The following is a 16803-nucleotide window of genomic DNA, read 5'->3' as shown; positions in this document are numbered from 1 at the left end:
AGTATCTCATAACCTCGGGTGGTCTCCAGCAGTTTCCAAAGCATTTCCAGGCCTCTCCTTATAGAGGAGGACTTGGTGGCAGAGAGAGCTGAAGTCACTTGCCTTCTATGGGCAGTCTCAACATCCCCATCTGCCCTCCCTGCCACGTAAGCACTCTTAGACACAGAAAGTTTATATAGCTGAGCTCATAACTTGAAAGGAGGCTCAGGACAGGTTTGGGTTTTGCCAAGGACACAAGCTAGACTCCATGGGTTGTTGGTCTCACCATCAAGCATGTTTCTTGGGCTCTTTCTGAATCTTCACAGCAGCCCAGATGGGGGCAGACAGTGTAGCCAGCACCAGGGGCCCATCTCATTGGCCTCTTTACTCCCTTGGTGTGCTACAGCCAGCTTCTGCCAGCTCACAAGAGCTCATTGTAACATCTTCACAACTTTTGCAAGCTGGTCATTAAGCACCGCCGCTATAAAAAATTAAATATATAAACTCATAATTAACTGAATGGTATTAAAACAGGTAATAAAAACTCAGAACTCACTATTATTTCTTGTTATCACCTATGCTCTGAGATGGCTTACATCTGTTGTGTCTATACAGTGGAGATACTGTAATGTTGTGCTCCCAGGCATCTCTTCCCAACTCTGAGTTCAGTAACATTATGTTGGTAACTTGAAACTGGCCATGGTGGGAATATTTACACTAGAGAAACTGGCAAACACAACAATAAAGGATTTTTTTTTTTTTACTTCTGGAAAGCCAGTTTTTAACCATTTACCAACACACCACTGGCCAACAGACCCCCTTAAGTATAAGGGAAGGTTGGTATTCTTTGGGGACTTCCTTTAAAAGTCCAAGAAGCAGAAGCCATGAAGTTCTCTGAGGCATATGACTAGGGGGACCATGTCAGCACTGCAGCTGATCATAAGCTGGAACAGAGAGTCCAAGTCCCATCTCTCTGTCCCTGACACCCACCGTCAGGACTCTGTTGTCTGGGAATCTTAAGTGCACGTGGCTCTGAAGGGCAGACCTCCTTCAGGCCTCGTCACACCCCTGGCCTCAATCAGGAAGCTTATTTCCCACTATATGGTTTTCTCAGGGTTTCTGCTCAGCTGCTTCCCCTCCACCCCCAGCCCTAAACAAGGCCTTTCTGTGACAGCCCAGCCATGAAGACAGTGCTGAGGGGGATGGGATGGCTTGCTCCTTGTAGGAGGCTCTTTCCTGGCTTCATCTGTCCAAACAGGGGCCCTAAGTAGCTCAAGCAAGATGCAGAATTAAATGATTTTCTTAATCTTCTCTTTTTCTTCCAGGCAACATTTAAAGGCTGGATGGACATTATGTATGCAGCTGTTGACTCCAGGGGGGTAAGTTGCCACAATGGCCTGTTTCATGGAATTGGGCACCTGAGGCTCCCACCTGCTGGGCCATCAGGGAATCAGTGTCCACATCTGAAAGCCTGCATGGGCAAGATCTCATCTGTCAGCATGAGCTTCTGCCTTTCTGGAATGCCCAAGCCTGGACCTGGGGCAAGGTTACATGATCTTTCAGGAAGTGCCAAAATTCTGAAATGTCTTCCAAATTAAATTCACTGTAATTTACTTGAATCTTACCCCAGGAGGATGGGGTGGAAGCAACAGAGATGCAAATCAAGTTTCTTCTTTGTCCTTGTGTCCCACCCAATCACACTGACAGTTCAGTGAAGACAGAGAGGCCCCCATATAGTCCAACCTCCCAATGGCCCAGGGGCTGAAGCCCAGCATGCCTGCTGTCCCCACCAGCCACCAGCCATTCCTCCCACCTCTGTCCCCACCCACCTCTGGCCTGACTCTGTACTCACATACACATGCTGGGGACCTTCCTCTGGACACATCCTCCCTCCCACAGAATGGACACCCCCAGCCAGCCCTCAGCCTCTGCATCCCCACCTCAGCCTGTCTGATCTCCTTATCTGATTTCTCCCTCTTAGTATGAAGAGCAGCCCCAGTGGGAGTACAACCTCTACATGTATGTCTACTTTGTCGTTTTCATCATCTTCGGGTCTTTCTTCACCCTGAACCTCTTCATCGGCGTCATCATTGACAACTTCAACCAGCAGAAGAAAAAGATACGTAGAGCACAGGCTCCCACTTGGGCTGGACAGGGAAGGGCAGGGATGGGTGCCAGGGGAGAGGGGAGGGTCCATGGGTGTCACGTGCCTAAACCTGCAAGAATGTGAGAAGGGATTTGGGTGGGAGGTCCCGCACCTCCCTTAGTCTATGTGAGGGATGAGGCTCCTCAGAGAAGCAGGGGCTAGGGCTGGGACTCCTTACCTGGTCCATAATCAGAGATCATGGGTGGGGCCTGTGCAGAGGTCCAAGATCTTCCTGGAGCTCCATCAAGGAGCTGTGATTGAGTTGCTGGCAAACCAAGTGGGCAGAGAGAACCCCCAGGCTGGCTGAGCTGGGCAGGGGAGAGGGTGGGGGTGTGCACTGGATCTTTCAGATCACAGAGCCAGGGAGATCTCAAGATGAACAAGGACAGAGACCCTGGATAAGCAGGTTTGGGGAAGCACCTCTAGTGCAGGACGGAGACATACTTTCTCCACCAGGAGAGGAAGTGAGGAGGTGGTTGACCCTGGCACCCTCACCAGGGAGGCAAGATCCTTGTGCCCTCCATGCTGGGGCTCTGAGAACCCCAAAATGAGGCTGGTGCCTGTTTCTCTGCACTTAGGGGGCCAGGACATCTTCATGACAGAGGAGCAGAAGAAGTACTACAATGCCATGAAAAAGCTGGGTTCCAAGAAGCCTCAGAAGCCCATCCCACGACCCCTGGTGAGTCAGGCTCCCGATTCAGTGGGAGCAGGGAGGATCTTCTGGGGGGACCGTGGGAAGCCCCCACACCACACAGCCAGCCATCAGGGCCTCTTCACAGTCTTTTAGCCCAGCATGAAGAGTGCTGTCAGATGTCTGACCACACACAGAGGTCTCAGCCTCATGCAGATAGTGAGGAAGACTTGAGAAGGCTGTGGCATCCTGGGGACAACCCCCACCCACAAGAACCCATCTGCCTCTGAGTGAGCCCCCTCTTTCCCTTTAAAGGCACAGGTTTCCTCCAGGAAGGCAGGGCAGCCTTCACAGTCCCTACCCTATTCCTAACCTCATCTTTGGAACTCCCTAAGCAGTCAAGGAGCAGTATTCCAGTGGGGAGAGCCAGGAGGCAGAGGGGAGGTTGCTGGATCCCCTGCTAGACTAATTCCCTCAGCCCAAAAAAGCCATTCTCCAAAAAAAGTATGTGTGTGTGTGTTATTTATAATCTTATCTTTTCCCCCAAATAATCTGGGCTGATTTGCAATTAAAGACACATGTAAATATAGCTAATGGAATAAATAAAATCAGCTCCGCAAAAACCGTGGAGAAAATATACGAATCTGAGTGCTAGTACAGTTACTAGGACTGAAGTTTAAATTTGACCTTGAGCCCTCAGACATCACTGTGAAATAAAAGATGAAGGACAGTGAACAGTGTGCTAAGGTAACTCAGGGCAGGGGAAATCTCTCCCTGCCATTCCATCAGGGAAGGTCTCACAGAGGAGGGGCCTCACAGCTGGGCCTAGAAGCCTGGGAGCGTCTCAGCAGGAGAGCCGCTGTTTCAGCCTCCTGTGCTTCTTCCTCTGTGCTCCACATGGTCGGGGGAGGGGGTGGGGCAGGAGGGTGGGTGGTCTGGGCTGAGGGGCAGCAGCAGGGGGCTTGTTAACCTGTCTGAGGTCCCTGCCGAGCCCAGCCCAATTGTCTCTCCTTCCAGAACAAGTACCAGGGCTTCATATTCGACATTGTGACCAAGCAAGCCTTCGATGTCACCATCATGTTTCTCATCTGCTTGAATATGGTGACAATGATGGTGGAGACAGATGACCAAAGCCCTGAGAAGGTCAACATCTTGGCCAAGATCAACCTGCTCTTCGTGGCCATCTTCACAGGCGAGTGTATCATCAAGATGACTGCCCTGCGCCACTATTACTTCACCAACAGCTGGAACATCTTCGACTTCGTGGTTGTCATCCTCTCCATCGTGGGTGAGTATGCAAGTCAGCTGACAGAGAAGCCCTCCCCAGGCCAGGCCTCTCCTCCAGCCCCTGGGTCTCTACTTAGTGCCAAGTATACTCTAGGCTCCTTCATTCTGTTTTCTCTCTCTCTCTCTCTCTCTCATACACACACACCCCTCCGGAGAGAACTTGTCTGGGAGGCCCACTCAGGCCACGAGGGCCAACCTAGCAGAAGACCTAGCAACCCCTCCTAGCCCCACCCTCCAGGAGACCCTGGAACACAGCTCCCTGACTGCTTGGAGAGCTTCAAGGATGAGTCTGGAAAAGGGAGTGGGAACTGTAAAGGATCTCCTGTCCCCCCAAAGGAAAGCCTGCACCGTAGGTTAAAGGAGGAAGAGGCTCACTCAGGCAGAGGTGAGACCCCAGGGGTGGGAGGTAGGTGGCCCTATAGTGTAGAAGTTATCCCTGGAGATGGAAGATTCTGGAGTCTGACCCCCAGGGTGTGTGCCAGGCTCCTTCAGAAATCACCCCCCTCATGTGGTTTACGTTGTGAGGTCAGCACCAAGGGAGGAATCATGCAAGCAGGGAGCAGCACAGCGAGGACCCTCACCCGTGTCTGTTTGACCTCAGAACCCGTACACTTTCTTCATATAACAGCTTTATTGAGATGTAATTCAGAAAGTTAACTTAAAGTCCACTTTAACGGATACAATTCAGTGTTTTTGCATGTTCACAGAGCTGTGCAACTGTACCACTACGTAATTTTAGAATAGTTTCCTCATCCCCAAAAGGAACTCTACCCATCCACAAGTCCCTCCCCATCCCCCTGTCCCTCAGCCCCTGGCAACCGCTGATCTAAAACTCTGAGGAATGGCCAAATTGTTTTCCAAAGTGGCTGCACCATTTTACATTCTCACCATCAATGCATGAGGACTCCAATTATGTCACATCCTCCCCAACACTTGTTATCATCTGTACTTTTATTAGCAGCCATCCTAGTGGGTATGAAGTGATATCTCATTGAGGTTTTCGTTTGTATTTTCATGATGACGAATGATGCTGAACATCTTTTAATGTGCTTATTGGTCATTTGTAGATTTCCTTGGAGAAATCTCTATTTAAGTCCTTTGCTTATTTTTTAATTGAGTTATTTGTCTTTTTATTGCTGAGTTCTAAGAGTTCTTTATATATTCTGGGTACTAGTCCGTTATGAGATATAACACTTGCAAATATTTTCTCCTAGTCTGTGGGGTTTTTTCCTTTTTTGGTGGCATCTATTGAAGGACAAAAATTTTTTTATTTTAATGAAGTCCAGTTTATTTATATTTTTTCTTTTATTGCTTGTGCTCAGAGCCCAAACTCTTGACCCTACCCCTATGGGACTCTGCTTTGGGATAACTCTGCCGTTTGTCTTTCTGCCATATACAAAGGTACTTCAAAAAGTTCATGGAAAGATTTGTATTATCTTTTCATTCCATCTTTCCATGAACTTTTTGAAACATCTGCATACACTCTGCCTCCCATGAACTCAAAGAGCAGTACAGGGGCTTAGGTAGGCACTGCTGTCACTTCAGTGATAAGCACATGCTTAGAAGCATGAAGTAGGGTCAAAAATGCTGTGGGAGGTTCCAGGTAGGGTGAGGGTGAGAATGTGCCTCGTGGGACTAGAGAGAAACTTTAGAGAATGCAGGATGTCAGCAGCAGGAATGGGACCATTGAGGCACAGTCTCAGAGGCCTCAGAAGGTACAGCATGGACTTTGGGATCACCTACTGGTCCTGGTGCTTTGGACCATACCAGAGAGCTGTGGCTAAGAGGTCAACTTGGAGCCAGAGTGTCTGAGTCAAATCCCAGCTTCTCACTTAATAGATGGCAACTTGGGTAAGTTACCTCACCTCTATTTCCTCTTCTGGAAAATGAGGATGATGGCATCAGCTCACTTCCTAGGGTGACAGGAAGGACTAAATGAAATGATGGCTATAAAGTGCTCGGCCCAGTGCCCTACTGACAAGTAAACACTGGACACATGTCAGCCAGCAACATCATTATTATATAAGGAGTCTGCAAATGTCACTTGGGCTAATATGAGGCAAGTTTATTTCACTCCTTCTTCTACAATTTATATTTGTGCTCCTTAAACCTCCAACCCTGCTAGTTCCTAGAGACCTGGGGTGGGAAGCCCTGGAAGGAAGCAGATTGGAGGGTGACAGGAACCATCACAAAGGGGCTGAGAGAAGACACAGAGGCACGTTGTGGTTGGGGGAGCATTGGTTTCAGGGCCTTCAATGTGTTCATGAATCCTCCGCACTTGTTAAAACACAGTAGGCTGGGGACGGTGTTTAGATTCTGCATTTCTGATAAGGACCCAGGAGATCTCCAGGCTGCTGGTCCTCAGCCATGCTTTGAGTAGTGAGGAGCTAAAAGGCCTGACTGCTGTCCAAGCTGGGCTGCCAAGATGCTGAGCAGGCCCCGTCTGGCCTCAGAAGCATATTGTAGAAGATGGGCCTAGTGCAGCTCTATCGTGCAGGTACACCCTGAAGAGTAAAGAACAGGCTGAGAAGGTACTTGGCAAAAGCTGTGGGTCCTCATTTTCTGGATCATAGATGCAGGCTCAGAAGGAGGCAGAGTCCTAGCACGCCTAGTAGGCCCAGTTCTCCTGGAAGGGCCTCCCCTCCCTGGCTCCCCACTGTACAGAGACATCCTCAGCCCCACTGGTGCTGGGCTGCAGGGAGGACAGAGGAGCCATCACTGACCACAGTCTCTGTCATTTCCCACAGGCACTGTGCTCTCAGACATCATCCAGAAGTACTTCTTCTCCCCGACGCTCTTCCGAGTCATCCGCCTGGCCCGGATAGGCCGCATCCTCAGACTGATCCGAGGAGCCAAGGGGATCCGCACGCTGCTCTTTGCCCTCATGATGTCCCTGCCCGCCCTCTTCAACATCGGGCTGCTGCTCTTCCTCGTCATGTTCATCTACTCCATCTTTGGCATGGCCAACTTCGCTTACGTCAAGTGGGAGGCTGGCATTGACGACATGTTCAACTTCCAGACCTTCGCCAACAGCATGCTGTGCCTCTTCCAGATCACCACATCGGCTGGCTGGGATGGCCTCCTCAGCCCCATCCTCAACACGGGCCCCCCCTACTGCGACCCCAATCTGCCCAACAGCAATGGCTCCCGAGGGAACTGCGGGAGCCCAGCCGTGGGCATCCTCTTCTTCACCACCTACATCATCATCTCCTTCCTCATCGTGGTCAACATGTACATTGCCATCATCCTGGAGAATTTCAGCGTGGCCACGGAGGAGAGCACCGAGCCCCTGAGCGAGGATGATTTTGACATGTTCTACGAGATCTGGGAGAAGTTCGACCCAGAGGCCACCCAGTTCATTGAGTATTCGGCCCTGTCCGATTTTGCCGATGCCCTATCTGAGCCACTCCGTATCGCCAAGCCCAACCAGATAAGCCTCATCAATATGGACCTGCCCATGGTGAGTGGGGATCGTATCCACTGCATGGACATTCTCTTTGCCTTCACCAAGAGGGTCCTGGGGGAGTCTGGGGAGATGGATGCCCTGAAGATCCAGATGGAGGAGAAGTTCATGGCGGCCAACCCATCCAAGATCTCCTATGAGCCCATCACCACCACACTCCGGCGCAAGCACGAGGAGGTGTCGGCCACGGTCATCCAGCGGGCCTTCCGGAGGCACCTGCTGCAGCGCTCCGTGAAGCATGCCTCCTTCCTCTTCCGTCAGCAGGCGGGCAGCAGCGGCCTCTCCGAAGAGGACGCCCCTGAGCGAGAGGGCCTCATCGCCTACATGATGAATAAGAACTATTCCCAGCGCCTTGGCCCGCCCTCAAGCTCCTCCATCTCCTCCACATCCTTCCCACCCTCCTATGACAGTGTCACCAGGGCCACCAGCGACAACCTCCAGGTGCGGATGTCTGATGACAGCCGCAGTGACGATCTCGCTGACTTCCCCCCATCCCTAGACAGAGACCGAGAGTCTATCGTGTGAGCCTTGCCCCGGCTGGCCAGGACACACCAAAAGGCAGCCTGTTGCATCATGACAAACCTGAATGCAGTCACAAACCAGCATCTGTGGGCCTTCCTTGCTTTGGGCTTCGGGGGAGAGAGATGGGCCTCAGTCCCGTGGACCATGGATCAACAAGGCAGAGTTCTGTGGCACCGCAGAGACAGCTGGAAACAGTAGGAGGAGCCCAGCATTGGGGTGGCCTTTACCTGAAGGCCCCACGCCAGTGGCCTGGTCTGGTCAGGCAATGTCCTGGGTCTCTGAAAAGCAACTCCATCCCAGCTGCTGAGGCAAAATACAAAACTGAGACTATATGTTGTGAATGGGCTTTCATAAATTTATTATATTTGATATTTTTTTACTTGAGCAGAGAACTAACATGTTTTCCATGGATGTTGGCAGCAATTCACGCTGCCTCTTCTTAACCCTGAACAAGAGTGTCTGTGGAACTACCGGACTTTGTTCTCAAAGCAGACGTGGAATCCATGTGGCTCCCAAAGCCCTTCACTGCCTAGGGGCAGGATGGAGTTCCTCTGCCACTTGGCTGAGGTGCCAGGAGGGCTGCACCCCTCTCACACACGCGTGTGCATGCTGCCCACACACATGAGGCCAGACCGAGGCCACAGCGCCCAAGCTCCCCTCAGGCGCGTTCAGGCAGCCACCCCTGCCCCCAGCCTAATGGAGACAGACCCTTCCTCCCGACCCCCATGGATGGAGTTCTCGTCAGGGGGGCTCACTCTGGCCTTCCATTGTCCCCAAAGTCCGGTTTTCCCCTCTGTGTTTTTATGCAGGCCATAGTGGGGTCAGTCATACAAAAATAAAAAGCTTCCAGAAGAGAAGCCTGGGTCCCAGGGCTGAGCCTAGGCCCTGATGTCGCCTTTTCTTCCCCTCTTGTAAGAGTATTAATGTTCAAACCGAGCGGCACGTGGGAGCCAGCCCCACTCCCTGCTGGCACACAGCTTTTCCTTGCTCCCAGAGCCTGGCAGACCCTGCCCCAGCAGGCCAAGGGAAGAGAAGGCCGAGCACTGTGGTTTGGGGCTAAAAAGTTCAACAGTGCCCAGCCATGGCGGCCCCTCAGCCCGTCTGAAGAAAGGAACCTGTGGCCATCTCCCAGGCTCTCTCTCTCCAGACCTTGCTGCCTCTGACCATGTGGGAGGAAGGATACCTGTGTGGTCCCCAGCGTCTCAAGAGACACAGTAGCATGGGAGTGGGGAGGGTAGCTTGGCCCTGTGCAGGGAAGGGGCCTTGGGATTACCAGGCCCAGTTTTCACGCTCTGGAAGGGGAATGAACCATGGGCCCCTTGAGAAAGGGAGCAGTGTGGCCCAGACCATCCCCTCTGGCACCCCCACCCAGGACCTCCTTGGGGCAGGGTCTAGGCTGTCCCATAAGTCATATGACAAGGCTTTTTCAGGGAAAAATACTTTTACTAGTCCAATTACCCCCAGGACCTCTTCAGCTGCTGACAATCCTATTTAGCATATGCAAATCTTTCGATGTAGAGAACTGTCACCCTAAGGTGACAGCGTCAGCTGGCAGGCAGGGGCTCGGCAGCCCAATTCCAGCTGTCCAGCAGAGCCACCTCTGCCAGGCATCTGCCTCACAGGCCACCTCAGTCTCACCTGCCCGCTCCAGGCTGGCTGCTCCTAACCTACCTCTCCATGCTGTCAGAGGGCTGGACGTTGGCAACGCTCGTAGCAGTGCTGAAGGGGGCATTGCTGGCAAGAAAAGTATTATGTTTCTTCTTGTCACCCCAGTTCCCTTGGTGGCAACCCCAGCCCCCACCTCCCCACCCCAGAGGTTTTTCTCCCGTGTTCCCTTGAGTCCAATGTGGGACTTGGTTTTTACTGTCCCCGCGACATTTCTCTGAGTGGAAATCTTATTTTTGTAGATCTCTGTGCTTCGCTCTCAAGGCTTGGAGAGGTGTGTCCCCTCCCTGGCACTCACCGCCCGCTGCACAGCAGGAATGCAGTTGGGAGGCAGGCCGGGCTGCCAGCTCAGCTGGCCGGAAGGAGACTGTGGTTTTGTGTGTGGGGACAGCCCAGGAGCCTTGAGACAGGTGCCGGGGCTGGCTGCAGACTGTGACAGAGACAAACTAGACCCACCTCCTTAGCTTTAAGCATGGCTTTCACTTTCTTCCCAGAACTGTACAATGACCAGCAGGAGGGGAGAAGCGAGAAGCGGGTAGGAAAAAGGCCCCCCTACATCAAGTGCCAGATGTTGTCTGAACTGATGGAGCACTTCTCACCAAACTTCGTGTAAAAATAAAATACGTATTTTTAAAACAAACCAATAAATGGCTTACATAACCTGGTCTGGGCTCTGTTCTTGTGCTGAGATTTGACCAAGGTGGTGGCAGAGGCCCAAGGAGCCTGTGAGGAGACCTCGTCCTGAGCAAGTCTGGAGAACGGTGGTGGTGGAGAACAGGGAGGGAGATTTCGAGAACCAAGAAGGACTTCCCGCTGTTCTCCTGGGAAAATTGCTGGGAGCGTGGGCCAGTCCAGAAAAAGTTGGGTGTGTGGAGAGCCATCTGCTGCCCATGAGAGGGCACTGGACCCTGCCTTCCCAGATTCCCAGTCTGGGACACTGAGGAGAGGGTAGACAGCACCCATGAATGGTTCCCAGCTTCTCTCCTGACACAGCAGCATGGGAGTGGGAAGGGTAGCAGCTCCCAGGGCAGGAGCCGGGCCTGGGACCTGTGACACCAGACACGGGCTTCCTGGCCCTCCCCTGCGCCTCACTCCTCAGTCCACAGCCCCTCACTGCTGCCAGCCCACCATACGTCACAAGTGCTCTGCCAGTCTGCAGGACCTCCTCCATGGCTGGAGCCAGTGGGGCCTTCTCTGTTCCTCCACAACGTTTAACTGGACAGCAGCCCCTTCTGGAAATCCTCTCCTCCCCTGGCTTCTGTGGCACCACCCTCTCCAGGGTTTCTTCCTGCTTTTTCTTTTTCTTTTCCCTGATTTTTTTTTTTTTTTTTTTTTTTTTTTTTTTGTCCTTTTTGTGACCGGTAAGGGGATCGCAACCCTTGGCTTGGTGTCGCCTGCACCGCGCTCAGCCAGTGAGCGCACTGGCCTTCCCTGTGTAGGATCCGAACCTGCACGGCGGGAGCACCACTGCGCTCCCAGCACCGCACTCTCCCGAGTGCGCCACGCGGTCGGCCCTTCCCTGATTGTTTTTTATTGTGGTAAAATACACAAAAGATAAAATTTACCATTTTAAACATTTTTAAGTGTACAGCTCAGTGGTATCAAATACATTGACGTTGTTGTGCAACCATCACCACCATCCGTCTACAGAACTCTCTTCATGTTGAAAAACTGAAACTCTGTAACCATCATACAACAGTTCCCCATTCCTCCCTCCCCCCAGCCCCCGGCAACCACCATTCTATTTTCTATCCCTATGAATTTTACTATTCTAAGTACCTCACATAAGTGGAATTATACAGTATTTGTCCTTTTGTGACCAGCTTGTTTCACTTAGCCTAATGTCTTCAAGGTTCATCCATGTGGTAGCATGTGTCAGAATTTCCTTCCTTTTCAAGGCTGAGTGATACTCCATTGCATGGACACACCACATTTGCTTTTCCATCCACCCATCGATGGACATTTGGGCTGCTTTCGTGTTTTAACTACTGTGAGTAATGCTGCGATGAACATGGGTGTGCAAATATCTCTTCAAGATCCGCCTTCAATTCTTTTGGGTACATACCCAGAAGTGGAATTGCTGGGTCACATGGTAATTACATTTTTAGTTTTTTGAAGAACTGCCACATTGTTTTACACAGCAGCTGTACCATTTTATATTCCCACCAACAGTGCACAAGTGTTCTGATTTCTCCATATCTTTGTCCACACTTACTATTTTCTGTTTTGTTTTGTTAAAATAATACACATCCTAATGGGTATGAGGTGCTATCTTACTGTAGTTTCGATTTGCATTTTCCTGATTTTTAACGATGTTGAACATCTTTTCATGTGCTTATTGGACATTTGTATATCTTCTTTGGAGAAATGTCTATTCAAGTCCTTTGAATAGGGTTGTTTTTTGTTGCTGTTTTTAGGAGTTCTCTAGATGAGTATATTCTGAATATTAATCCTGTATCAGATATATGATTTACAAATATTTCTCCCATTCTGTGGGTTACCTTTTTACTCTGCTAATCTTTTCTTTGGATGCACAAAATATTTTAATTTTCATAAAGTCCAATTTGTCTATTTTTTCTTTTGTTGCCTATGCCTCTTCCTGTCCTTTTTTTTTTTTTTTTCCTTTTTTAGTCTCTTTTATATTATTTATTTATTTACTTGCCATTACCTCAAACATTTATTATTTCTTTGTGTTGGGATCCTCCAGTTTTGTTTTGCTTTGCTTTTATTGTGTCTTTTCAGCCTTCTGAAAGTGTTCAAGTTCTCTAGGCCCTAGGCCTCTCCCAGGTAGAGAGTAGAAAACACATTCTCATCCCCTCCCATGGCTGTGAACAAGAGTCTTGAATCTTCATCTTGAGCCCAGACTTCTCTGCTGAGCCCCATGCCAGCATCACCAGCTAAAGCTTTCAAGCCCAACCCATCCAACACTGACCTTCTCTCTCTCACCCAGAGCATTCCCACAGATGCATCTTCACTGCACCCTCCCTCTCACCTCCTCCCCCGACCCTGCTGGCTCTACCTTCTTAGTGTTTTTCAGGTCCCACCACTTGGTTCCATCTTGTTTACCCTTCCTTGGTTGAAGCCAGAATCTCGCCTCACGGAGACCACCACCTGGCAGCTCCTTCCTCTAACCTCACTCATTCCAAACTCTTCCCACTCAGCTACGAGAGTGATATATTAAGCTAATTACTCCCTGGATAGAAGTTCTCAGTGGCTTCCTGTTGCCTCAGGACCAAGGCAAACCCCTCACACGGCCTCCGGCTTTGCCAACCTCTGTCCCTGCATCTCTCTCCAACCTCTCAAGGGCTCCAGGCTCTTCCTCCTGCCAGCTGCTGTTACCTCTACCCAGAAGGCTGTGCTCCTTTCCACTCAGGCTTCAGGTCTCCCCTGAACGTCCCCTCCTCTGGGGACCTTCTATGACACAGCCCAGCCCCTTTCCCATTACTTGCCCCCTCCTGGTACCTCCCTGTCACAGCACTTGACAAATGCCTCTCAAATGCCTGTGGAGCCGGGATGTGAACATGACCCTGATGTAATAGAATCCAGCCTTTATTTTTGTCTTTCCCTGTCCCTTTCAGCTTTATTCAATAGAGATCATCTTCCCTGGCCCTGGATGAAAACCTAGGCAGATCCTATAGCGTTTCAGCTCGGTCTTGGACAAAAAGAACAGTAGCTTGCAGTCACTTTACTTTGTACAAAGAGCCTCAGCCTGGCCATGAGAAAGGCCAGTCCTGTGAATAATCAGAGACAGAGGGGCTGGGTGGCTTCTCCTCCCCAGGCCAGGCAGATGGTTAGAGGGACTCTCTCAAACAGGCATTTTTGTGGGCTTTTTGAAGACTTCCTTCTGAGTCTTCTCCCTGCAGTTTCCACAACCCAGGAGATGCACTGTCTTCTGGGGGACCCCTTGGAATCTCCTCCTTTGCCCATGGGCTCCCGTGAGTCCACTCCAGCCTCCTCCTGCCAAGGTGGCCCTGTCGAGGTAGCACACATTGGCTCTCTCCCTGCCTGCTCACCTCTGGCCACAGCAAACACTCAGAGCACCTGCACCCACCCCTCCACTCTGGGGTGGGGGCCCTGCCCTGACAGTAGCACACTTTGCAGCCACCACAGAGCAGCTGGCCCACGACCTCCCCCCAGGTGCCCAGGGCTGGACCCAGCCCATGGTCACCCATGTACCTGAGCTTTCTTGGGCCCCACGAGGACCAGGCCTCCATGTCTCTGGCATCTCAAAGCTCTCCAAGAAACTTCTTGAAGCCCCCTTGGCAGGCCCAGGTTTAGAAGGTGGCACACACCCCCGACAAAGCCCTCCCCCAAGGTGAGGCCACAGGGTCCTGGAAACACCTCAGTGACAGCTCTCTTCACAGAAACTGCTCACAGTTTCCCTCAGCCCTCCACTCTCTCAGACCCCTGTGTATATCCTTTGTCATTTTATAACCTTTATGTCATTTTCCTTGTAAACAACCTGCATATGAGAGACACGTGGTCTGCACCCTGAAAACCTTGGTATTGGTCCCTTGGTCAAAACTGGGGCAGGAACAGTCCATTCTAACCTCCTGTGACACTTTCCCCAACCGGACCAGGGCTTCTCAAAGGACAGAGCATGTCCTAGTGTAGTGGGCCACAGCCAGCTTTTTAAAAAAGAATATCGGTATTTAAAACAGCAGCATATCCTATGTGGTAAGGGTGTGTTTTTTTATGAAACTGTTGCTTCAGACGAACACAAAACTTGAGTGTGCCTGTGTGTCTGTCCTGGTGAGCAATGGAAAATAAACTCCTTACTAGAAATCCCAGTGAAAAGAATCTGAAAGCAACACAAGGACAGGGTCTGTGTCTGTTTTACTGTTTTACTCACCACTGCATCCCAGGACCTAGCTCGGTGGCTGGCGTGTGGCAGTAACTCAACTATTTGTGGCGTGCATGAGGAGACGAGGGTGGTCCCATGCTGCGACCCTGCCATGAGGCTGGGAGCCGGGTCAGGTCTCCTCCCTCACAGCCTCCAGGGACACTAACAACCACCTCCATCGGGGCCAGCGGGGCGGCTCTCCCCATTGCTCTTGCAGCCAGGGCTGGGGTGTGGTTTCTCAGCTCCCTGGGGTGGGGGCCTGCCCTGGCTGCCTGGTCTGGAGCAGGCTCAGCCAGAGGGAGGCAAGAGTGGGGCCAGGGCTGAAGTCACGAGAGGAGGCCTGCGCTTGCCGCAATGCTACAGCTGTCACTGGGCCACTCTGGGGTGAGGTGGGGGTCCAGGCAGCGGGTGGCTCTGTGAGTGATGGATGCCGGCTCCTGTGTCACAGGGAAGGCATGCGACCCAGAGAGCTCAGCCCTTGGCAGGGAGAGAGATGCTCCTGGACAGACATTAGCTCTCACCCTGGGGCCACGGCACTGGCAGCTCCCCTACCCCGTGCCAGCAGCTCCTCCACCATCAGCCCTGACAGCCACGAGACTCGGTGCCCAGGAGGCTGGGAGAGGCAGGGGAGACAGAGGTCCAGGCACATCAACAGGCAGAAACAGCAACAGGGGCATCAACTAAGATCAAGGCAAGGGTGTGGAGGCAAAGACATCAAGGGACAACCACCAGAGGGCTCAGGGAAGCTGCAAGGTTAGCGTTCCTAAGCCCCGCTGCTCCTCATGGTCCGTCTGTGCTGGCACAGTGCCTCCACACCCCACCATCGCTTGCAGCAACTGTTCCTGTGTGATCCCTCACGAGGCTAAGGGCTGTGTAAGACCAGGCCAGGCCCCATCCCAGTGCCTGGCACAGATGAGGTGCCAGGAATGTATACAGAAGAAACAAACCAATCAATCAATGCGTTCACACTGCTGGATTCACCTGGATCCTCTCCTCCATTTGAACTCTTCCTGTTCTCGGAGGTCTCCTGCTCCTTCCCTCACCACCAGTCCCACCTTCCACTCTGTTTCTCTGGAAGAAGGTCAGACACAGGGCCATTTGAGATCCTCACCCAGATGGAGCCACTCTTGTGCACACGCAAGGCACAGAGGCTGTAATCAGGGTCCATGTCGGGGGCGGGGGAGGACACAGGGAGATGCCCACAATCCCAGGAATGAATCTCAGGCTTCCTGTCCTAAACCCCCTTGGGCCAGAGGCCTCAGGACATTCCCAGGGACAGAGGTAAGCAGACAGGCCAGAGGGGAGTCAAACAAAGGGGGTGGCTGAGGGACTTCATTCAGAAATGACATTCAAAGGCTGGCAGCTGCCAACCTCCATCTGGGGGATCCCAGAGGGACCCTGGGAGCCCTGCAGGAGGCACCACCCTTTTGCAGGAATCCCAAGCCAGCCTGAAAGGCAGGGGTCGGGGCCGGGCCAGCCTGAGCCCAGCACGTGTGATGACCACCCTGACAAGCACTTCCTCCCATGCCAGCTCACGGGGCTGGCATCCCCAGGCAGCTGCCAGGCAGCTGCTGCCGGAGAGAAAAGCCCCATCACCCCAGCCTTTGTGGAGAGACAGGCCAGCTTGGATTCCAGAAAGGCATGTGAGGTCAGAGCAGGGCCCCTTCTCCGGATGTATGCTGACCAGCCAGGAGTATATCCTGTCCCTTTGCCTTCCCTGCTCTGTGCTGGCCTCTGTGTGGGGCAGAGCAACAGGGAGAGTATGTTGGAATATTAAGTGCAACTGGTCAGGGGGCCAGCTTGCCTCCACTATCTGTCCTGAGAGCTGCCTCTCCTTGGGGACCATCTTAGGCAGCACCCCTCTTCCTGGAAGGCCAGAGACCAGGCCACTTCTGCATACAAGACTCTGAGAGCCACTGCAAGGACAGTGGAGGGCAGGGAGGGCTTGCCCAGGAGGAGAGGCTGGTTTACAGAGATAATTGGGCCTTCTGTATCCTGTATCAATCCATCACATTTATAGCCTTCACTCCAGACAGGAGACAATGAGGAAATGACAAAAGCCAATAAGGCCAATAAATATAGGGTAATGGAATAACCAGTATGTGCAGCCCATTCCCTGAGCCCCAGAGCTGGGAGCAGGGCCAAGCCTCTCCCTTCTGTCTCTGTCTTGACTTCACCTACAGGCCCCAGGAGACAGCTAAAACCTCTTGATGCCCCCATGAGGGTGCCCGGCTGGATTTCCAGCTGCTCAGGCCAAAAACCTTGAC

General features: G+C 52.1%; 1 protein-coding gene across 8 annotated transcripts in view; it reads left to right on the top strand.

Moving 5' to 3' along the window:
• The window catches only part of SCN5A (sodium voltage-gated channel alpha subunit 5), a 77528-nt gene extending 69497 nt beyond the window's left edge, over positions 1–8031 (top strand). For 4 of the 8 annotated variants that reach the window (XM_063114359.1, XM_063114357.1, XM_063114363.1 and 1 more), the window contains 5 exons: positions 1305–1358; positions 1961–2098; positions 2700–2804; positions 3774–4044; positions 6791–8031. In XM_063114359.1, the coding sequence (XP_062970429.1) occupies positions 1305–1358; positions 1961–2098; positions 2700–2804; positions 3774–4044; positions 6791–8031 (1809 nt within the window). Of the gene's footprint in view, positions 1–1304; positions 1359–1960; positions 2103–2699; positions 2805–3773; positions 4045–6790 lie in introns of all 8 variants that reach the window. The other 4 variants (XM_063114361.1, XM_063114360.1, XM_063114356.1 and 1 more) reach the window with 3 other exon arrangements.
• The last annotated feature ends 8772 nt before the right edge of the window (positions 8032–16803 follow it).

The sequence above is a fragment of the Cynocephalus volans genome, chromosome 11 (genome assembly GCF_027409185.1).
Source record: "Cynocephalus volans isolate mCynVol1 chromosome 11, mCynVol1.pri, whole genome shotgun sequence".
In the NCBI taxonomy this organism is placed as follows: domain Eukaryota; kingdom Metazoa; phylum Chordata; class Mammalia; order Dermoptera; family Cynocephalidae; genus Cynocephalus; species Cynocephalus volans.
The sequence above is the reverse complement of the archived record's forward strand: the minus strand, read 5'-3'. Positions and strand labels throughout refer to the sequence as shown.